Source organism: Theropithecus gelada, chromosome 15, assembly GCF_003255815.1.
Source record: "Theropithecus gelada isolate Dixy chromosome 15, Tgel_1.0, whole genome shotgun sequence".
Taxonomy (NCBI): Eukaryota; Metazoa; Chordata; class Mammalia; order Primates; family Cercopithecidae; genus Theropithecus; species Theropithecus gelada.
Genome location: NC_037683.1, coordinates 19653672 through 19677831, shown reverse-complemented (window position 1 = coordinate 19677831; position 24160 = coordinate 19653672). Strand labels below are relative to the sequence as shown.

General features: G+C 36.9%; 1 protein-coding gene across 2 annotated transcripts; it reads right to left on the bottom strand.

The window, feature by feature from the left end:
- Positions 1–590: 590 nt before the first annotated feature.
- RAB14 (RAB14, member RAS oncogene family) lies at positions 591–23931 on the bottom strand. Of its 2 annotated transcripts, none has more exons than XM_025358959.1 (8): positions 23476–23931; positions 15144–15202; positions 13988–14041; positions 12356–12533; positions 8713–8779; positions 4939–5026; positions 4251–4281; positions 591–2870 (listed from the first exon to the last, which is right to left on the bottom strand). In XM_025358959.1, exons 2-8 carry the CDS (start codon positions 15193–15195, stop codon positions 2693–2695), a joined length of 648 nt encoding a protein of 215 aa, XP_025214744.1. In that variant the 5' UTR covers positions 15196–15202; positions 23476–23931; the 3' UTR covers positions 591–2692. The 2 variants fall into 2 exon arrangements, with proteins under 2 accessions (XP_025214744.1, XP_025214745.1); XM_025358960.1 differs by having other exon boundaries at positions 8713–8776; positions 23476–23765.
- Between the last annotated feature and the right edge of the window lie 229 nt (positions 23932–24160).

Below are 24160 nucleotides of genomic sequence, written 5' to 3'. Positions count from 1 at the left end.
AAAAAAAATTACTCCATCACTTTATTATCCATAAAAGACTTGAACATTGTACTGAAACATCTATTTAAGTGTAAATAGTACTAAGCACCAATTACTAATCTGAGGACCTCCTCACAGGTCCAAGGGCAATGAGTAACCTCGAGAAGCAGGTGACTGCACAAGCAGTAAGCTATGGATTAAAAATTAAAAGGATTTCACATTCTTTCCAAAGTGTACTGCCCAGTGTCTGGCACACACATGTTAAAATATGACAGTCTGCTCTATTTGTGAGCACCCAAGTTTATTACAGGGGATTACACATGGGTATGATAGAATCTGGCTCCTAGTACAGTCAAAGGAGAACAGCATCAGCCAGCAAATGTGCTGATCTTACACTGAAAATGGTTGACTGAAAACATTTCAAGGGTGATGCAAACACAAGAATAAAACTGTGGCTCTATTACTTAGTGATGTGGTTTTATATGCTACATATGTAGACCTCTCTTTATACAACGAATACAGACAGTGCTGCAATAAAAACTGATGACACATCAAATTGTTCACCTGAAGAAAATAAACCCTATTATAGTTCAGAAAATAATGCAACCAACTTTAATTTAATCTAGATACAGGTACTTTATTTACAAATATTTAGATTAATAGCATTTTGTTACATCAAATGAAGAGTACAGCAGTCTGAATAAATCCTTCGGTCACAAAAACAATAAAACCCACTGTAACTAACTTTGGGAGTCAGGGTATTGCACCTCAACAAGCCGCAGTCTTTCGTTTGTGATTGCCACCTTATATCCCAATGGGTGGTTTGTTTGTTTTGTTTTTGTAAATATACACACACACCAGCAGGTCATGGTCCCTGGGTGAATCCCTTGTGATGCAACAGTGTAAGCAAAATGGATCACTGTAAGTCTTTAACAGAACATACCAATCTACTCCAGAAATCCTATTTTTTAAAAAGTTAAAGACAAAAATAAAAATGAATCCACAAATTAACCAAAGCCTATTTTCTGCACATTCCAGTTTTGGCTTTTATTTAACATTGACTATACAATACTCTGGTACTACCACATGTTTACAACCCAAAAAGATGTACTTTTATGTTAGTGTCTGTAAAGAGGGATTTAAAATGTGTATTTTAAACACAGCAGTTGAGCTGAGTGCATTTTCTATGGTGCGCTGAGGTGTTACCTATTCTACTTCAAATAAACTCTCAATTCCCAGCCACTGAATCATAAACACAGTAAGAAAAATCAACAGAAATGAAGAACTTAAACATGTTTGTTGTACAAAGAAATAAGATTGTTTCTCTTGCTATACAGTATTAATTCAGTGGCCAAACCACCTAGTGCAAAGTAATAACTTACTTTGTATCAGCACAAGCACTGAAACACCTTTAGAAACACTTTCCCTTTTATGAAACAATTTATGCCAACATGACATAAAACAGCCCCTCATACTATGAACACGGGGATATCTTATTTCACTGTAGTGTTAAAAATGCACAATTTAAAATCCCTTAACAGCAGACCTGTGGTTCTGACTGTCCAGTTCAGAATCTGACCATTCCAAGAAGATAAAGGTATAAAAGCTTAAAATGTGCAATAATAAACCCAGCCTTTTTTCTTTTCCTATACAGTAAGGCAAGAATGCAGCCTGTAATGCAAAAACGTTTACAAAAAGAGAAAAGCAGGTTAGCACATTGTCGATTGCACAAGAACAGTTAAGAAAATCAGCAGGTAAGCAACAGTGCAAAGATGGAACAGAATCTGCTAGTGTTAATCCTCTGATGCTAGGAGCTTTTTCCAGCATAATGTCCCCAAACACTGCCAGCACCAAGGGGTGGAGCCAGTACTACTTGTGAACTGCAGTGTGTCTATTTCTTTGTGTGAAATGGAAGGGAGTAACATGGTCACATATAGGTCATACTGTACAAACTGGTATTTTATACTGTTCCAATGCCAGTAATCAATTTATTTTCTTCATTAAAATAATATACACAGAATGTATTGTTAGTTCGATTCCTTCAAATTTTATACATATTTACTTTCTGTTAAAGAGAAAAGGATAAAATGGTATAAAAAAAGATAAAGCTATTAATTAAGCACGAGAGATAAGATAAATGGATATTTTCCCTGTGCGAGGCCAGGAGAAAAGCAAACCTCGTCAAGAAAAATGCCACCCACACAACAGGAAATTTATCCAAAACAAAACAAAAGCAGTTATAGAACCCCTTCTCTACCATCAGAAGTCATTTCACAGCAATAAACTTATTGGTTACAACAGACATACTTGAACAGTTAAGGATGGGTAGAAAGGCTTAAGATATCATCAAATTAAACCGTACAGTGAGACAAAGCCTTGCCAAAGAGGGAGGGTAAAAATCATGAAGTCCAGCATCAGTGCTCAGTTTAAATCATATATTGGTGACATACTTATCACGAGGACAAGGGGGAAAAAAAGTCTAGATTTACCATGCAGGAGAGATTTATTACTCTACTTGCCTTTGATAACCTGATTACATCTAGTTGTTTAGCAGTTTAGTATTGTGTTAAACTGTTTTTACAACAGATTTTTGTTTTTTCTTTTTTTTTAATTAAACCCAGTAAGATGTACAGAAGACAATGAGGCAGTAAAAAGTACTGCTTTCAACAGACAGAGGTGAAAGGTCAAATGAGGGGCCACGGCAAAGAGGTCACTAGCAGCCACAGCCTTCTCTCTGGGGTTGGGGTTCACTGGTTAGCCGGCCTCCCTGCGGGGCTGAAGGTTTGTGTTGTACACCAGACTCAGCAGCATTCAGATCCAAGCTTCCATCCTGAATGTTCTGATATATTTTCTTGGCAGCCTCAAGGAAGGCATCTTCTACATTCTCTCCCCTAAGAGGCAATTGATAACTTTATTGGAGAACCACAGTTTCTACAAAAGACAAGACATTATATACTGACCTTTTGTTAATCTTTAGTTAACTGCCATGATGTCTTCAACTTAACCATTGTCATCTAGTAAGAGATTACCAGAACACTGAGCTAAGAGAACATGGAAAACTATTTTCTTTTCCTTTTCTTTTTTTTCTTTTTCTTTTTTTTTTTTTTTGAGACAGAGTCTGTGTCACCAGACTGGAGTGCAGTGGTGTGATTTCAGCTCACTGCAACCTCTGCCTGCCGGGTTCAAGTGATTCTCCTGCTTCAGCCTCCCAAGTAGCTGGGACTACAGGAGCGCACCACCACGCCCTGCTAATTTTTGTATTTTTAGTAGAGACAGGGTTTCACCATGTTGGCCAGGATGGTCTCGATTGCCTGACCTCATGATCTGCCTGCCTTGGCTTCCCAAAGTGCTGGGATTACAGGTGTTAGCCACCACGCCCGGCCGGAAAACTATTTTCTGTGGAAAGCATACATACATACATGTACCGAAAGCCCTTTCTACAAATCGTATTTGGATAACTACATGTGTTATATGCAATCATTAAAATACTGTATGTTAATACACACCATGACGACTGAGATATGTCATTTCTGTGATAACAGAGAGGATACTCCAAACAGAAATGAAATCTCTCCAAACATGCTGAAATCAGAATTCCAAGAATAATATGGTCTGCTCAGCCAAGCATGAACTGAGCTGTTTTTAATCGGGTGATAGTGACATAATCATGCTTAGCCACGTTAACACCTCCATTCAGTTTTCTTTGGACTAACAGCACAGCTGAGACTAAACAAAAACAGGTTAGCCTCTCACCACAAGAAATTTTTGACCTAATAAATGAAGAATAATGATGGGAGTGCCACACAGTTCAAAGCAGACATGGAAGAACAATTAGAAAATGTTCACTACTCTTCTGAGTAGACACTACCCCTTAAGTAGACACTACCCCTTAAATCATGCTTTTTAACGTGCTCAGAAAATTAAATTGACCAAGCTTTTGTCTGAGATGCCAAACTCAACCTCACTTGTGAAAAGTCAAACACTGTCATTTGTGAAAAGTCAAACACTTCTGAAATGTAAACAAAGTTCCATTTTATTAACCTGGGTTACCAACAGGCATAATCAAAGTACAATCTTTTAGGTAACAAAAATTCATATTATTTTGAAATGTAAAAAAGCAGAGAGATGTTTGCTGTTCTTCCTGCAGTAAGCATTACACATTTATATATATTACTTTATATGTGTATATACATTATATACTTTTCATATATACGATTCTACTTTGAGAAACTTGAATATAATTGAAATATCTATATTTTGGTCATACTTACGTTTTTGCACTCGCTTCGAGGAACAATAAGCCTAAAAATAAAATTCAGACTATAATTAGGACACTTCAAACTAACTCACAAGTGCATTTCCTTTTTTTCTTGAGACGGAGTCTTGCTCTGTCGCCCATGCTGGAGTGCAGTGGCGCGATATCAGCTCACTGCAAGCTCCACCTCCTGGGTTCACCCCATTCTCCTGCCTCAGCCTCCCAAGTAGCTGGGACTACAGGTGCCCGCCACCACACCCGGCTAATTTTTTTTGTATTTTTAGCAGAGACGGAGTTTCACTGTGTTAGCCAGCATGGTCTCAATCTCCTGACCTCATGATCCACCTGCCTTGGCCTCCCAAAGTGCTGGGATTACAGGAGAGCCACCGTGCTTGACCCACAAGTGCATTTCTTTAGTAACATCTGAAAAAGTTTCCCATCAGTTTTTAGTACTCCTCCCATAGTATTTTATGAAAAAGTATGTAAGTCTGAGGTGGAGAGCATCTTTATATTTGTCACTAAATAACTGTACTGCTGCAACATAAATCTCACAGAAATAGAAACACATTTTGTTACTTCCTCATTCTTGAGATTTCTGAGTCTGCATTGAAAAACAACAAAAAACTGTCAATCTGCAGTATCAAAATCCCACCTTTCCTTAATAATTCTCCCAATTGTGACCATTAAGTCTTAAAGAAACCCACCGTTTTCTTCAGCAAACTGTTTGGCTTCTTCATATGTAACATCTCTCTGTGCCTCCAAATCCGCTTTATTTCCTATGAGAATTATTACCTAATTTGTGATCAAAAGAAAGACACTTATAACAAAAGCAGTAATTTAAACCAACCATGTAAATTCTGAAATCCAAAAATCTTGATAGAAAAAATAACTGGGCCTAAAAAGAAAACCAAGTACTAGCAATTATCCACTAGACAGAGCTACAGATTCATGAAGTCATTACTACAAAGGACCTTAGCAATGATCTAGGCCAGAGGTTGACAAACTTTCTGTAAAGAATAAATAGTATATTCTTCAGGTTTATGGGCCTCATATGGTCTCTGTTACATGTTCTTTGCTGGGTTATTTTTTTGTTGTTGTTTTTAACAACCCTTTAAAAATCTAAAAACCATCTTTAGTTCACAAGCCAGTCAGAAACAGGCTGTGGGCTGAATGTGGCCCGTAGGCCATACATACTTTGGTGACACCTGGTCTAGTTCAAAGATTATGATATATCTGAGTAAGATTACTAAGGGTTCATGGACAAGCTCCAGGGGATCTGCAAATACCCTGAAATACTGTAAATACTGTAATTGTGGGCATGTCCTAGAGGAGCAGGTTCATGGCTTCCATCAGATTTTCAAACAGTTCTGAGATCCTCAAAAAGTTTGAAAGCCACTAGGTACACCTGATCTAGTCCAAAGATTATGATATATCTAGTAAGATTACTAAGGGTTCATGGACAAGCTCCAGGGGATCTGCAAATACCCTGAAATACGTAAATACTGTAATTGTGGGCATGTCCTAAAGGAGCAGGTTCATGGCTTCCATCAGATTTTCGAACAGTTCTGAGATCCTCAAAAAGTTTGAAAGCCACTAGGTACAATCCTTTAGGCTACCAGTAAGGAAATTAAAGCTCAAGGCAAAAGGACTTGCTGAAGGTCACTCAGTGAGTCAGTGGTAGGAGGACATTAGATCTCAGGTAGAAACCCAAACTGTGATCTTGAGACAAATACTATCCTACCCCATATTATCCCTAGATAGGACTGAGTTTATAGTTAACAGTAACTGATAAGAGACGTCTATGTGTATACACAAGGGGAAGCTGGGAGTAGGGGTTTGGGGCACATATGCAGTAAGTTCAAATCCAAGGCAAAAATAGCACCCACCTACCTATATCCACCTTGGAACCACTCATATGAAGTTAGGCCAAAGTTAAAGGCAGCTCTGCAAAGTTGTAAGAAGAAAATACGTACCCTTGGGGAATAGCAAAGGGCTTTGGCCTTTATCTGGGGTGGCGAGGGCAGGTTATGGATAAACTGTCTTTGTACATTTATGAGCTTATTTGACACCAGTTGGTAAAATCCCTCCCTTCTTCCCCCTTCCAAACAGATATGGTAATCTAGATATGAACACTTTAGGAATGGATGGTTTCAACTAAAAGGCACTTCAGCCATTAATTTTTTTTCATGTGAAATTACAGCTCCTGGCTCTTCCACTTTCAAAAATGTGTGTCCATAAACCAAATCATCATTTTGATCTGAATGTAAACCTTATGCAAGGACAGTTAAGTGTACAACAAAAGTGAGCATTCTTTAAATAGTGTGGACAAAGTGCCCACTGTGATGGGGAGGAAACTGTCATACACTATCCATTAGTCTTTTAAAAGAATAAAATAATGATACTTAAAAAGGAAATCAATTTATAAAAAAATCAAGTCCAGTAAAGCCACAATGACGAGCACAGGGTACTCATTATAAGACAGGTACTCAAAACAAGAAATACTGCCCCGCTCCTGATTCTCTCTGAATCTCCAAATAAGGCTTCTTATCTCCCTGAAAGGGAAGACGTAAAGTGGCATGCTAATTACAGAGATACAAAACATGCCCACAACAAAATGGTAGAGAACACAACTTCTACACAGAAATCAAGGGCAATTTTATAGAAAATGGAGCACTTAAGAAAAACTTAAGACATTTTTTTTCTCCTGATCTGGTTCTATTTCAAAGCACATAAATGAGGCAGGAAGGACACAGGACGGGAAGGTTAATTTTATTATACTCCTCCATGGGCCTTCTACAATGAGTTTTGTTTTTAATATTTTACTTGAAATAGCTATAGACTCACAGAGGCTTACAAAAAATAACAGTGAGGTCCTGTGTACACTTCACCAAACTTCCCTAATAGTAGGATGTTATGTAACTATAATACACTCTCAAAACCAGGAAACTGACATTGGTACAATCCCCAGCCCTTATTCAGATTTCAGTTTTTACAGATTCTCAGGCACATGTGCACTCGTGCACGGGTAGTTCTATGTAATTTTATCTCAGGTACAGATCTCCATCATCACTATCAGGATACAGAACTGTTCCATCACTACAAAGAAACTGCTTCTGTGCTGCCCTCTATGTCGTCACATCACTACCACCCTCCACTCCCTTTGCTAACCCCTGGCAATCACTAATCTATTCTCCATCTCTACAATGTTGTCATTTTGAGAATGTTTTCTAAATGAAATTATACAGTATATAAACTTCTGAGACTGGCTTTTTTACTGGGCATGATGCCCTTGAGACCCAGCTCAATTGCTGCATATATAAAGAATTCATTCCTATGTACAGCTTAGTAGTATTCCACTATAGAGATGTTCTGAACTGTTTAACCATTCACCTGTCAATGACCAGGTTGGGAAACACCTAGGTTTCCAGTTTTGGGCTACTGCAAATAAAGCTGCTATGAACACCCTTCTATAGGTGTGTATGTAAACCTTGGGTTTAGTGTGATAATGGAAATGAAAGTTTCAGGCACAGTCCCTAGCATGATAGGCGAACAATGTTAACTGACTCTCAGTATGATTAAACCACCGTTTCCTGATAAATGCTAATCTTACCACTGATGACATAGTTCTTGAAGCAGGCCTCTACCAAGTGTTGGGGAAAGCCAAGAGAGACACGAGCCTTGTTCCTGAGAAACTCAGTCACAGCTCAGTGCATCTTTCCTCACATTGTTCCTGGCATACCCTCAACAATATCTACTGAAACTTTACTCACCCCTCAAACACCATTCCTCTGTAAAGCTGCTTTCTCTCCAGACAGCACTGATCATCCTAGGCTCCCCAGAACTGTGCTAGTCCCTCTATTTCTAATTCATGCTTCAATCTACTTTGCAGCACAGTTATCTGCATACCTGCTAGTTCTCTCCCTGCTAGACTATAAGCTCTTCGGGACCAAGGATCCATGTTTATCTTTGTAGAGTCTAGCATGGTGACTGACCTTTAAAATCTCAATAAATATAATCTCAGTCTGGTTAAGAAGCTAATGTCTTAACATATATAGAATCCTTTTTATTTTTGACTGAAATTTTCATTCTTAATTCTCCTCCTCTAGTTGAAATTTTTATTGAGGTAACGCAGATTCACATGCAGTTGTAAGAAGTCGTAAAGAAAGATCTCTTCTACATTTTGCCCAGTTTCCTCCAATGCTGAAGTTTTATGAAATTAATGCAGATCCCTTTTAACATCATAATTTCAGATTTCAGTCTTCACATGAGATCACCACTACATTCATAATTGTAACGACAAACATGAACAAAAAACCTAGGTATAATAAAATGCAAAACCAGGTTTAATTAGAACTGAAAAATAACTGTTACATTTTCTTCGACTAATTGAAGACAAAAATCTCACCAGTAAATGGCTTCCCTTTTTGGGTTAGCTTAGTTCTTACATTTTCTGTGTAATAAGATGCCATTTAACTTACAGTATTTGGATTGGTGAGATTCCTTGCATCTGTCAACCAGCTGCTTAAGTGGTTATATGTACTTCTTCTGCAAAAATAAAAGTTTAAATTTGTGACTGCCACATAATTATAGAAAAAAATTCAACAAATACTTAAAATACATACTTTAATCAATATATCCTAAAATAATTTTGCTTTGACCAGTTATTCAGAACAGTAGTTGTGAAATACAACTGCATACTTTTCAAAAATCTAGCCAAACGTATTATTTTTAAATAAATAACTCAATATCCAACAACTTTGATAATTACAGGTCAGGAGTCAATTATTTACTCCTAAATGCAGACTGTAAACAGACCAATAAGCAAGCAAGGAACAACACAGTAAACTGATGGAAATGCCAATGTGGAGTCAAAACTCAAATTACTTTGAAATCATACAGATTTTCAATCACAAAGCAGAGACAAAGTTGTATCAAAATGCCTAACCATGACACATTTAATGGAAGACACTTTTGCTTGTCTTTAAATTTTAGTTTCATTAAAAACCAAGTCACACTATTATAAGCTGGCATACAATTCACCTTTCCTTAATAATTTAAAGAGCAAGCTAACCATAACAGCATAAAATTGACTTTGAAGACATTTATACATTGACAAGAATTCAGGTCCCCAGATATCAGTGAAAAAGTTCATCCTAACTTTGTACTCTTACCAGGTAGCTAAATCATTCTGGAATTCTTTAACTGTCCTATTTTTCTACTTTCTCCAAGCAAGAGTTTAAAAACTCATAGGTTCATTTGCACTAGCCAAGTAAGCTCTAAGATGGTAAACAAACCCAAATATTTGTAATATTATACACAGTAGAACCTACCAAAGGGGTCAAAGATAATAAAATTTTTGAGATTAAAAATGTTTCTGATTTATAGACTCACAGAATATAAGTCTATCTTACTCGTTTAACATGTGAGGAAACGGAAGCCCATAAAGACTTAACTGGTGTCAACACCAGGCCTAGAACTCTTTTACAAATACCACACGTCCTTCAAGTGTTTCTAGTTTAGTCCTGTGAATATATTCCATGATCTCTAGCTGCCAGTTTTCACAGATAATTTGTTATTCAAAGTATATAGTTCTTTCCCAATGAGAACTGAGAAGAACTCCTTACTCAGATTTTTATTGTGCTAATCATATTACTCATGAATCATCACTTAGATGACAAAAAAGTCATATATATCAAAATAGCTCCTTTCCCCCCAATGTTTTAGAATTTTCTAAGTAAACAATGATAAAATGTCATTTTTAAAAAGCACAAGCCTTATCTGTGTTTGATATTTGTATTATTGGCATACCTTGACTTTACACAACAGGTACGTTTTACTACTTCATGCATAAACCTTAAAACAAGTCCGAACATTTCTACTGATTTTGATGAATTTTAAAATTTCAAAGCTGGCAGGCAGAGTGAGGTACACAGAAAAGCTTAGTACCAAGATCATATAAACCATATTACTTACATGTACCATAACTTCTGCCAAGGATTCTGGTAATTGTTATTAATTTAAAATTCACTATCATTATAATTTTAAATCCATAAATAAATATTATTCAAATATTAATTGGTGGTACTAGTGCTAAAACAGTGCTAAAATGATAGATATGTCAAAATGTTATGGCAAAACAACTGTCACAATAAGCTACGCTGTCAATTTAGAAAAGCACCCTGTAACAACAAGAGTTAATGACAAAAATAAAAAGGAACTTTTATGTTTGTGAAATGTCAAAGAATAATAGAAAAAAATTGGTGTCATGACTGCAACATCGAAGTCACTATAAAGTATCACTTTAGCACCTGACTAAAGCCTGGGGTACTCTTTTCCAGTAACAGTTTTTATTACAATATAATGAACATATCATAAAGCTTATCCTTTTAAAGTACGTAATTTAGTTGTTTTAAGGGTAGTTACAAAGTTGCGCACTGATCACCACTATCTAATTCTAGAACATTTTCATCACCCCAAAGAGAAACTCTGAACCCACTTAGAAGTCACTCATTCCCCATCCTCTGGCAATCCACTTTCTTTCTCTATAAATTTACCAGAATATAAATTCTGGATATTTCACAAATGAAATCATACAATATGTATCTCTTAGTGTCTGGTTTCTTCCACTTAGCATGATGTTTTCAAGTTTCATCTATGTTGTGGCATGTATCAGTCCTTCCTTCTTCCTCATAGCTGAGTAACATTTCATTGTATGGATATACCACATAGTGTTTATCCATTCATCAGTTGATGCATATTCTGGTTGTTCCCAGTTGAAGTACTTTTTTTGATGACTTGAATAGACACAGATTTTACCAAAAGTATTAACTATGCTTAAAAGATATGCTTAAAAGCAAAAACAATATTCTTAGCACACATCACCATATTTAAATTTTATTGAGTGTTTAATTATGTGAAGTCTTCAGAAACGCACTCCTCATAAAATTAGACAGTTCTGTGTAGGCGGCCAGGTTTATTAATAGCCTTCCCATAATACTCTTGATCATATCACTGATTGCCTGGCTATAATGAAAAGCATTAAGGCTTGTTTCCCTCTGTTTTGCTCTGAGGCCACCCAATTTCTAGAATTTACTGAAACTTTAGGCACTATAATTATAACTAGTTATAATTATAACTAGTCAATATCTTTATTCTAAGGCAGCATTTCCCAAAGTGTGCTCCTCAATAAAATAAGCTTAAGAAACACCAAATTAAATAAAGTCATACAGCAAAGAATTTCTTACTGCAGAACTTTCCGGAGTCTTAACATGCTAATGAGCATTATGACACATCAAGAGGAAACCGTATAAAGCATTTTCCAAAAGGAAATATGCTTTAAAATCTACTTATCACTTGGTCCCACTCACCCATCTTTACCCTCAAGAAACAGAGTCACATTGCTATTGACTGGCGCTTTACATCAACATGAAAGGTGATCCAGTTCATTTTCTAACTTACAGTAGACAAACAGTGCAGGGTCTAATCAAGTGGTACAGTTTTCCATGTTCTCCAAAGTCAAACCTTTACGTACAGTAGTTTTATCACTTTACATCACGTGCTTTGGAATTCCAGAAACAGTCATGTTGAAATAAATTTAAACCTACTGCATGTAGTATTTGAAGTCATTTCTATCCATTTTAAGAGAAAAAAAGTAAATGAATAAACACCTTCAGATGCAAGCATAAAATTTTTTATAATCCCCCATGCTGGATTAGCAAAACTCTTTGCTTGGCCTTATTTTGAGAGGTGTAAACTTTAACACTAGAGACTAAATAGAGTAAGTCCCAAGAGTGAGATGTTTGCTTTCTACTTAAAACAACATTTTATATAAAATATTATTTCTCCTCAAATCATTCAACTGAAGTTGCTTTTCAAAACTGTATTCTTCTATTAGCTTCACCCGATATCTCCCTAAATTTTTCTTTAGTCATAAAAACTTTCAGAAAATATCAATGTGTTATATCAAATTTTACATGGCAACTTAAGAAACCATAAAAAACAAGTAAGTTCAATTACAGTCATAAAATTACAAATTTTTAAAAATGCCTAAGTCAATTTTTTTTTAAATGCCCAAAGAAGATTTATTTTCCCCGTATGAAGGTTGAAAAAATTATCTCTTACCTAGTGATATCATAGACCATAAGAGCTCCTGCAGCTCCTCTGTAGTAGCTCCGTGTAACAGCCCTAAATCGCTCCTGTCCTGCCGTATCCCAAATCTGCAGTTTTATTTTTTGGCCACTAACTTCGATTATTCTTGTACCAAATTCAACACCAATTGTGTGAGGACAATCAGCCATAACTGTTAAGGAGGAAAAAAAGTAATAGCCCAATTTTCAGAAAACTTCAAATTAAGCCTAGGGGGGAAAATCCACTAAATAAACAAATGGCTTACTAATACTTACAGGCTATAAATAGACTAAAGCTACCACTGGAAAAAAAATTTACAAATACCCAGAAGTAAGAAGTCAGGGAAATGTGACTGTACTAGAATCGGGATCAGCAAACTTCTAGAAAGGACCAAGCAGAAAATATTTTAAGTTTTGCAGGTCAAAAGGTCTTTATCATAAACTACTCAACTCTGCCACCGAGGCAAAAAAGCAGCCAGAGACAATAGGTAAAACAGGCATGGTTGTATTCCAATAAATTTTATTCACAAAAACAGGCAGTGACTGGATTTGCCCCACTGGCCAGTTTGCTGACCCCTCGACTAAAATAATCTGTTAAGTAAAAATAAGGATTTTAATTAATTCTTCACAGTATCAACATTATACCATTTAGCCTTCTTACAATCATTATCTATAACAGATCAATCAATGGTCTTGGGACCCTAGGAGTTGTTAGTCAAACAGATTCTTATCCCAGAAAATATCAGTGTCTCAAAGAAAATCAGCATGTGTGTTTTATATATATATATATATGCACATATATTTTAGAGATAGGGTCTTGCTCTGTCACTCATGTTGGAGTACAGTAGCACAAGCATAGCTCACTGTAACCTCGAACTTCTGAGCTCAAGCAAGCCTCCCACGTAAGTCTCCCAAAGCACTACTGGGATTACAGGCATGAGCCACCACACCTGGCTAATATATACTTCTTCTTATACAATGACAAGTTATATATGTCTAAGCCAATGAACAAATTTATTAGTCCTTTCCTTATAATGAGGCCACTTAAAACCTAAACCCACCATTCTCCAGTATAAGGACATAGACTGCTGGGCACTTCATAAAATGTTACATCAAACTTCTGTAGTAAGCAGCACAAAAATGTCAAAGAAATAATTTCAACTATACAGAAACACTTTCAACTATATTTAGCATATCAGTTACAACAAATTGGTCCCTTCTATCACCCAAAAAAGCGTAGAAAGAATTCCATTTTAAGTATTCCAAATCTGTTATTTAACAAATGATACAAGCAGCAAATTTCTCCTCATAAGATAATCAATTCCTTAACAGAAAGTCAGAGAATAAAAAGATTAAGTTTGACATTATTGTATGTATTTTTAAAAATTATTTTAACATCAAGAAATCAAAACAAGCAAATCAGATTATATATATATAATGTGTATAAAAATCAACACTAAAATATGCTGGTATATTTCATTTTATCTGTACCCATTTTAAAAAAAGTACAAATATAGTGAAAGGTTATATTTAAATGCATGAAGTACACTGAAAATGACACTTTTTAAAAAGTAGAAACATGACAATAAAGAAAACTATTAATGTTTACCTCATGTATTAAACTTACATTTTTTTTCTGTAAATTGATGGAGCAAGCAAGATTTTCCTACTCCCATGTCCCCTGTTTTAAAAAAAAGAAGTTTCAGGTGGCAATTACATTTCTCAATTTTATGCAATGACTGCTACATTCCTTACCATATAACATATCATAAGTTTCTGGGACACTTCACAAATTTTTATTTTCCTACTTTACAATGATTCGAAAGTTTTCACTGTGAGACACAAATGGAATATTATTCCCAATCTTTAGCACTGACAGAATTTGGCTGTAAATTATTACTGTTAATAAATAGCCACCAGCTGGGAAGTGTTTATTTTTTAATGGAATTTTTTTACTTTGAGCTGTTTCAAAATTTTATGGTTTTTGTTGTTATTGTTGTTGTTTCCTTTAACTCATGCATAGAAGCAAAAGATTTCAAAAAGTGACAAATGGGGTAGCATGTAACAAGCAGAAATAACAAACTGAGTTCTGGAAGCTTGATTCACTAGGTCCCTGTCTTATACTTCTTGTATTATTCTATGAAAGAAAAGAATTTGCATTACATGAAAACCCCAGGAGAAAAGATGTCATCTCTTACTGTACTATAGCAATGTTAACCCTTGATGAAGGAAACATTAAAAAGGACACATTAAGTTCAACATGAAAGCAAACTGTTCTAATGTGAACAATTCATTGAAAAACTTGTACTTTCAAATGTAGTTTTATGTTTGGATAAATAGCATTAAGACTTAATTTGAGCAAAACCTTCTTGAAACTTAAGAAAAATACTTTTTATGTATATTACACAATTAAAACAATATTCTCTATCACTTTTTCCTTATAATGGAAACCCAGGGGGATCTGAGCGCTTTCACAGTATTTTAGGAATGTTTCTGCACTCCTTGAAACACTGATACTTCCTAGCATCAACAAGCTTTCAAGCAGCCCTCAAGAACAACGAACATCACTTCACAAGGTACCCACCAGCACTGTACCACAGAAATATCCAGGGCCACAATGCAAAAGCTGCACTGCTAATGCAAAAAATGAATCTCATAAAAGGAGCTTTAGTTTTACAGTAAGAAAATCAGTCACTCCTGAAGCGGTATTGTTTAAGTATTAGCATATAAATATTTTGTAAGTTAACCTTTTGGGAACAAGAGTGTAAGTTAAATAAACTTACCAATAATAATATATTTAAAGATGTAAGAGTAGTTGTATGGTGCAGTTGCCATGGTGGCACTAAAAACAAAGAAATCTCTGTTACTTCAGAAGGAAAGCATATACGAGTAATTCAAACAGATCACTGCTATCCTTTAAAGGTAGAAAAGGACACTGAATACAAACGTCAGTTACAGTAAGTCAGAATAAAACTGCATTTCACAAATTGATCAAATACACAAATTCTCTTGGATGAATGATGCTTACACATTCTCATGTGTTATCCACAGAAATATGAGAAACCAGTTATACCAATATTTCATTTAAGAAAATATCCACTAGAACTTAAAGTATAATTAAAAAAAGAAGAAAATATCCAGTAAGAAGTATTACTCTGAAAACTTTCAAACAAAAAAAATCTTTATAAATTTAAGTTAAACATTACTATAAATAGCCTCCGCTCCCTTTAAAGTCCCCTTCCCTGTTAACTGATCAAGTAAGTTACTAATGATCTACTTGTTCAGAACTCTGATTTTAAACAGAATGGTATACAAAGGAACCACTTAATTTATAAACACAAAACAACTTTTTACTCTACTTTAAATCAACAGCAGAGCATCCAAAGAGCAATGGTATGATTTCCAAATCAATGTTGGAACTAGACTGAATCACATGAAACTGTTCTTCCTAGATTTTTCAAGTCAATTTTATTGGCATTTTCATATGGCTCAACCTAATATAGGACTTGCAGATTATCTCTCTCTCTCTCTCTCTCTCTCACACACACACACACACACACACACACACACACTTTTTGAAGACACAGCATCTCACTATGTTGACCAGGCTGGTCTTGGGTCTTGAACTCCTGGCCTTAAGCGATCCTCCCATCTCAGTCTCCCAAAGTGCTAGGAGTACAGGCATGAGCCACTGCACCCGGCCAGATTAACAACATAGTAAGTGCTTCCCATCTACTATTCTAGGGACTGAGAGAAATAATGTCATAAAATTGTACTTAAGGTTGCGAAATTTGAAAGCTTGTGTATTAGAAGATATTTCAAAAGATCACAGCCCATTTCTTGCCCTCAAATAGACTTAACCTAAAGAATTCTAATTTCTCTCCTACTTGAAAAGAAAACAAAAAACTTTCCAATTTATTTAAATGAATGCTCTGAATGTGTAAGACATTGTGCTAGGTCCTAGAGAGAAACAAGGGGGTGAATTATAAAATTGGGAATAACTTTCAATAAAGTTTATTCTCAAACCAGCTTTCAGCTTAAGACAAAAATTACTTATACAAATTAAGATTTCACCCCATTTAAAAAAGTCTGACTTACAGTATTTTTAAGCCTGGCTTTTAGTGTTTCTGTCAATGTCACATTACACAAGCCAGACATTTAATATGACTGGAAAATTTTATTTACTGAAATTATCACCTTACTATATACCATATTGCAAGCAAAAGTTCTATGTAATTAATAACATTTAACCTGTAGAAAGAATATATATTTAAAACAAGTGTATTATTATAAGGAAAGAGTAAGTTGTTAATTACAGTAAAGTATTAATCACTTCCACACACTACAGTCTTCTCACTTAGCTATCTGTATTACATTTAGTGAAAGTAGAAGCCCTGCTACCCATTCCAGTTTGGCATGTTCTAACACATTTATAATCAGTCTCCTGCATCACAGAAAACTCCCATAACCAGTTCTTTCAGCAGAGAGAGTTTTTCTAGTTAGATTAACTCTGATTCTGAACATCACAACAACTTTATTCCCTTTTCCAGGCACTAGGGACTCAAAACTTTTAAGAATGAACTTGGTCCTGGGACTAAAATTGGCCTGGATTATTTACCTGATCTCTGAACTAGATGCCAAACATAAGGGGAAAAAATAATCTCTTACATTAAAAATATTTAAAGATTATTAACTTCTTAACCTGAATTCTTCCCAGACTCTTTCTTTCTAATCAATTTTTAATTCTTCTAAATTCTTTCCCCATTCAAACCTGGGTAAAAGTAATCACTTAGTCACCTTTAAATTATTGTCTCTCCTGTGCTCTTCTCCTTGATTTTTCCTAATTTCTTTCCCTCTTCGAACTGAAGGTTGTAGCTGTACATACTTTGCTCCTTCTATTTTATGTTAAAGCTATGACTTCTAACAATCCCAAATTTCTACTTCAAATGCTTTAAAGACTAATCATAAAATTATGACCCAATTTTAGTTGTACTAATTTGTATACTTGCTAATTATCACACTTTCATTAAATGTGAGATAACTAATTTTGAAAATGTATCTTAAAATTACAAACATTCATATAGTGGAAACTATTTCCAAATAAAAGAAATGATCACTATTTCAGATTGAATACCAGGGCTCTGTCTCACCTCACCACACATTTTTCTTGCTTGTTTCTTTAAAAATTACAAATAAAAACCATAAAAGCAGAATTAAAACTACTCAAACTTACTAATTTCAGTAAACAAAGGCAGAAAACATCTAACACTGTAGCCATCAACACTCACAACAGGTCTTCCCTTTCTTATTCTAAGAAGATACTGTCTAGGTTTACATATATTTCCATTGTTGACTGATATTAATACACTTCAGTCAAAAGTATTTGCAGTAGAATTATATTCAAATACTAAATACGCTTAATGTTGCTTTAACAAAAGATTTCTCAGTCTCATTTCTTGAACATGAAACATACCATTGTTAAGGTGAGGAATACATTTTTACCTAACTTTGGACGGGAAAAAAGTTCTTCCTCTATTATTTAACAGTGCTTTTGCTTTACTTAGAGAACTCTTAAGTCTAAAAAAAAGGACATGAAAGGCTGATCTAGTTCAAACTCTGAAAACATGAGCCCACTTAACATTACAATCCCCATAAATTTTTTTTAAAATCTCGGTAATATTCTATAACTTGTATACAACTACCGGGACAATTAAAATTCACTTTATTCCACATTTTACAAAAAGTATTTGAATCAAGTTCATATGTAAATAAAAGATCTGTATTGCCTTTAAAGGAAAAAAGTACTACATATTTACACAACAGGCATTTAATACATAATCAACAATTTCCAAACTAATAACAAATACAATTGTTAGTTACTACTTATCGGGTACTTGACATATGACAGGCAATGTGCCAAATATTTTACATACAATTTCATTTAATCCTTACTACTATTCTATAACATAGTTAATTATTATCCTCATTTTACAGATGAGGAAACAGACTCTGCAGGTAACACGTCCAGGTCACACAGCCAAGTCTGTACTGAACCTACGACTGTTTTGACTGCAAAGATCCCCTCTTAACCACCACACCATCCTGCCCTCTCCACCGTCGTGCCTCCTCCACATGGTTATGAGATGTACCATGTTGCTCTGCAGTATTCACTCGCGTAATTATAATTTAATATTCTGAATAAGATACATGAATTACATTCAGAAGATGCACTGCAGTCAGAATTTATAGATATAAATGAATGGTAATACTAGTAATACTAATCTATAATACTATAATTCATCTACTTACAAAAAGTTTCTTGAGAACACTTGATAGTAAACCATGTAATGATCTACACTACTTTTTCCTATACTGTCTTATATAATTCTTACTTAATTCTCACAACTCTGCAGAGTCATTATCATTATGTTTATGCAAAAAATTAAAGAAACTGAGGTTTGGAAAAATTCACTCATTTGGCCAGTGTTACAAAGTTTGTAAATGGTAGACCTAGAAATTGAACCCAGGCCTGATTCCAAAGACCATGATTTTCCCTAAGTTATTATTAGCTTATTTCAGGCATGTACAGGTAGACTGATAAAATAAAAATCAGAGAAAGAGGAAGGATATTAATGCATGTAAAATTTAGCTATAAACTACCCTTGCTGCCAAGAGAAATATTTACTAAATGCACAGTAAACACTTAACAATTGTGCCATGTATTCAACTGACTCCTTAAAGATATTAATATGCTTAATATTGTTTTAATAAAGGATTTCTCAACCTCATCTCCTGAACATGCAACTACCAGTTTTCGCCATTGTGGAAACATATCATTTCACCATGTGAAAACATACCATTTTTTACCACCATTTTCACCACTGTTAAGGTGAAAAATGTATTTTAAAATGGGGTATGCCATCTTGTAAAATTCTGCATATTTTTTTCACTCAACAAAATCAGACACATTTTCATGTCAGTACATTTAGATCTAAATGGTTACTGAACACATATTAAACACTAATTATTGTTGTGACAAAAATAGAATGCATGGTTTCTATTTACTGAATCAACACCTTTCTAAGATTACACAGACATATAAACGACTAGTTTTGAAACGTGTAGGTACAGATGTGAAGGTATACACTACCAAACATACTGCTTGTGGAAATGTGCCAACATTTTGGAAAGTAATCAGTATACTTAAAAATCTTAACAATAATCCAAATCATCCTTTGGCTCAGATATCCACTTAGAAGTATCCTACATATACAAAAGCTTCAGTCCATAAGGCTACAGGTATTAGCGCATTTAATGTACCATTTTTACAGCAAAAAACTGGAAATAATCTATCAGCAAGGAAATGACTGAATAAAGTACATCTGTACTACAAAATAATATCCATCTAGTTTAGAAACCATTTTGATCGATATACATTAACCTGGAAATACCTCCATGATTTTGCTAAGTGAAAAAACACGTTGCAGAGTTTTATGCGATAGTATACCCCACTTTCAAACACACACACACACACTCAACCCTATATTCACATACTATGAAATACAAATCAAATTGTGAAAAATACACGGACAGGAGAAAAAGGGAAGAGAGAAAGTATTAACTTTTCTTTATAGATCCCTGCACTGACTTATTACAATGAATTAAAAATAAAATTTTCTCTACCAATAAATACGTGAAAAGCACTTTCTATGTAATTTTAATACAGGTTAAAGAATACCCAAACAAAAACAAACAAAAATCCCACTCATAACATTCCCAACATTATTTCCACATTTACTGATAATAAGGGGAACTTATGAAGCCAATAATACGATTGGCCTCAAAACAAAAAAAACCAACACTCAATAGTAGAGGGCATATTTTTGTTTTTTTTTTTTTAAATAGCTGAACTACTTACTGTTTGCTCTGATTTTAAAACCTGTTATATAGCTATTCTACTCCTTAGAACCGACGATGTTACTGTATAATTTTTACATAGTTGATCCAAGACATAACAAGGGAAAAGCAACCCACTAAATATTCCAGGTGATTTAATTCTTATCCTTATTTCCATTGATAAGTTTTGTTTATTTGTTTGTTTAACATGCATGATGTTTTGTTAAAAATACCAGAGCTGAGATGGACTGCTTCTGTGATTCCAACATGAACGTATCTGTTAAGTATCTACTAAGCACAAAGCACTGTGCCAGGGTTTGGCAAGATAGCAATGATCAAAAAAGACAACACTGTCTCTGCCTTCGTGGAACTCAAGCACAGAAGCATTCTGACTTGCTCTAAAGGCCCACTAAAATGGACTACTACTACCTGATTTGTCAGTCAGGTGGATAAAACTTCTGTAGTTAATCTAATAATCTAATCTAATAAAAACGAGTGGTCAGTTTCCTCAACAGTAGTACAAACAGCCCACCCACTTAAAAAAAAAAAAATCTAACTTTTGACAATATACTTAATGTCACTTTTATATAAATAATGATTTTAAAAAGCTGGATTGCTTAATGTGGCAAGAGAAGTAACTTTGATGATCTTCTATATACAGAAAATAAAGTATTCTAATACTGGACCTCTGTTCACAGAAAGAAAGCACTTAACACCCAAAAAGCCAAAAAAAAACCCCTGCACTTATTGCTAAAGTTAAAAGGATTAATAGTGAAAATTTTACTAATGATACTGTGCCTGAGATTTGCTTCAAAATAATTTGGCAGGAAGGAGGCAAGTGTATATAGATGAAGCAAGACTGATCACTGTTGACACTGGCTGATAGGTATATGAATGCTCAGTATGCTACTTTATTTTGTATATATTTAAAATGTCTAGATGAAGCTTCTTAAAAGTACAGTACCTCTAATGCTTCTATTTGTAAACTGCTGTCTTTAGCCATGCCTGGCATTTTTAACCACATAAAAATGTTTCAAGCCTTTTTTAAAAAAACATGAAACATCTCTCAATAGCCCGAGTTTTAACATTTTATTTACCTTAATCAAGTTTCCTCCACTAGCACAGTATCTTACTGTGACTATGCAAAGATATTTGACATTGATAAAAATGAACACTCCAAATTCTGTTGCAAAGTTGAAGTATGCAACAATGATAAAGTTTAACTGTAATACAAAAAAGCAACAAGTTTTTCAAATGTAGCTTTAATTTCAAGGAATTTTTAAATAGCTATTATAATCTAAGGTTTTACGTCTTTACAATAACTGCCATTTATCGAGGGCCTAACACATGCCAGCTACTTTATAAACAAACTCTAATCCTAAAAACTCATTTTACAAATAAGGAAACCAAAGTGATCTACCCGTGGTCATAGTACTACTAAATGGAGAGCTAGAATTAAGGTCCAGGTTTAACTCTACATGTAGCTCTCCAAAGCTATGCTCCTCTCTCATTCATTCAAAAGATTAAACACCCACTATGTGCCTAGCACTGTTACAGGCACTGATTTACTATATGCCAAGCAACGTGCTAAGGGCTTTCTTTAAACCCCATTTAATCCTAGCAACAACTCTAAGATGCAGGTTCAATTATCCCCTTTATAGATAAGGACACTGAGTCCGAAAGGTTAAGTAACTTGCTTAAGATCACTTAACTAGGAAGTGGCAGTAATGGAGGGGGAACCCTTGACAGTATGACTCCAAAACTCTTAACCACGACATACCTCTAGGCATGATCAAGTAAAACTGCCTAAACAGAACTTGCAAGAAAAAATTTGGAAAGGCTTGTGGGGAATAAAGAGGTGGGAGCTGGATTACTGCAAGGTCAAATTTATCCTCAACAATCAAATCTAAATAAAAGACAGCTGGTTCCTCTACAATATTTACCTTAGAAAAATATACGAATTTTTTAAAGGCAGTTGGGATAGTAACGAAATGAGCAGTAAACTTTGCAAGAGTTCAAATCTGGGCTCTGACACTTGCTGTGGGGTCACCAGGAAGGCACCTGTCCTCTCGGAACCCGTTTCTTCATACACGAAATTGAAATCCTGGCATCTCTCCTTTGGGGTTTGTGAGCATGAAGATTTGCCAGTGTAGTGGCTGACTTTATGGACTTTAGGTCATAAAGGGGTAATCAGCTGTCATCCAATGCGAACACAGTGAAAAAGGAATTAAGTTGTAACTACATTATAAATGGTCATGCCTGTAACCGTAGCCTAATTTTTGAGTGTAGTACAAAAACCACCAGCCACAGTGTGAGCCGAAGCCAGTTTGTAATATACCATCATCAGCCAGACACACATCACAACTGTAGGCCTCAGTTTCCTCACTTATAAAGTGGAGACAACTTACCTCCGAGGGCTACGCGGGACAAGATAAACACGTACAAAGACACCTAAGAATGTACCTGGCCCACAGTTAAAACGCTTAAAACACTCCAGTTCTGTCGTCTTCTCTTAGATTCTAGAAATGCCACAACTTTCTCTTCATTGTTTCTAGATGCTCTGTAGCTTCAGGGCCATAGAGGCTGTCCACGCGTCTCATAGGAACGCACCAAAACCAGGACATCGCAAGCACAGGCGCACAGACCCCGTCCCTGGCCCGGCTGCAGGGCCGGACTCCCCACATCGACAAGGGCACCGGAGTTGCCCCGAGATGCCGAAGAGGCTGCGAAGAGCTGCCTTTGTACTCAGAGCCAGACGCGGCCTACGGGACGGGACCGCCACGTCTGGGCTCGCGGGCTGCAGGGCGGCGCGGCACGCGTGGGTACACCCTGCGGGGGCGGGCTGCGGCCGCGGAGAACAGCGGCGAGAGGGGGGCCTGCGAGAGATGCGGTCCTGCCCAGCCGAGCCGAGAACGCGCGGAAGGCGAGGCCGGAACACACCCTTCCCTGCACGCCTCGGAGCGCCCCGCGGGGTGGGGTGGACAGGAGGCTCAGGCAGGAGCCACGCAGGGGACACCTCCGCCCCCGCCCGGGAGTCCTGTCAGGCCGGCGCCGCGGCGCTCACCGCCGACCCCCGGGATCGCCGCGGCCTGACGGGGCCTGGCCCCTGGGACGCCGCCCGCCTGCAGCCCCGTCTCCGCCGTCGCCACACCCGCCCCTCTGAAAAGCCCGGCGCGAGGAGGCATCAGCCGGCCGGACACTGCGGAAGGCCCGGGTTACCTGGGGGGTTGCTGGTGGCTGGGCAGCTTTCCGGGCGGGAGGGGGGCGTCAGGACGAGGAACAGGAGTGCGGACGCAGCGGGAGAGGGGGCGGGGGCGGTCGGCCGAGGCCCCGGCAAGTACGCGGGCAGGCCGAGAGGTGCAGACGCGCCGGCGGCAGTAGCGGCAGTAGCGGTGGCAGCGGTGACTGCTTCTGTGGCTCCCTCAGGATCTTCCTCGGGCTGGTCCAAGATGGCGGCGCTCCCTGCACAGGGTTTCCTGTCACCCTCGCAATGGGCCGGACCACAAAAGAAGGGGGAGAAGATGCGCGCGCAGCTGGCGGAGCCCGGAAGAGGGTGGCCGAGGCCAACCCGTTAGCCACGCCCCTTCCTCAGCCCTCACCTCTGGACTCGTCGCGCCGCCGCTGAGGCCCGCCCCGCGGGCGCTCACGCCCGGAGGGAAGGTGGAAAGCGCGTATGCGCAAGCGCAGTCGCGTGTCCTCGTCTCTTGGGGGAGCTACTGCGCAGGTCTGCGTGGAATCTGGTGGGGCGCGCCTGCGTCTTGGCGAACTAGGGCTGTCGCTCTTGGAGACTTTTAAACTATTTTTAAAACCAACATTTACCACTTATTGGACGCTTACCGTATACTGGCCACCGTGCTAAGCATGCATTTACTGTATTCATTCAACGTGTATTTATGGGGGCGTT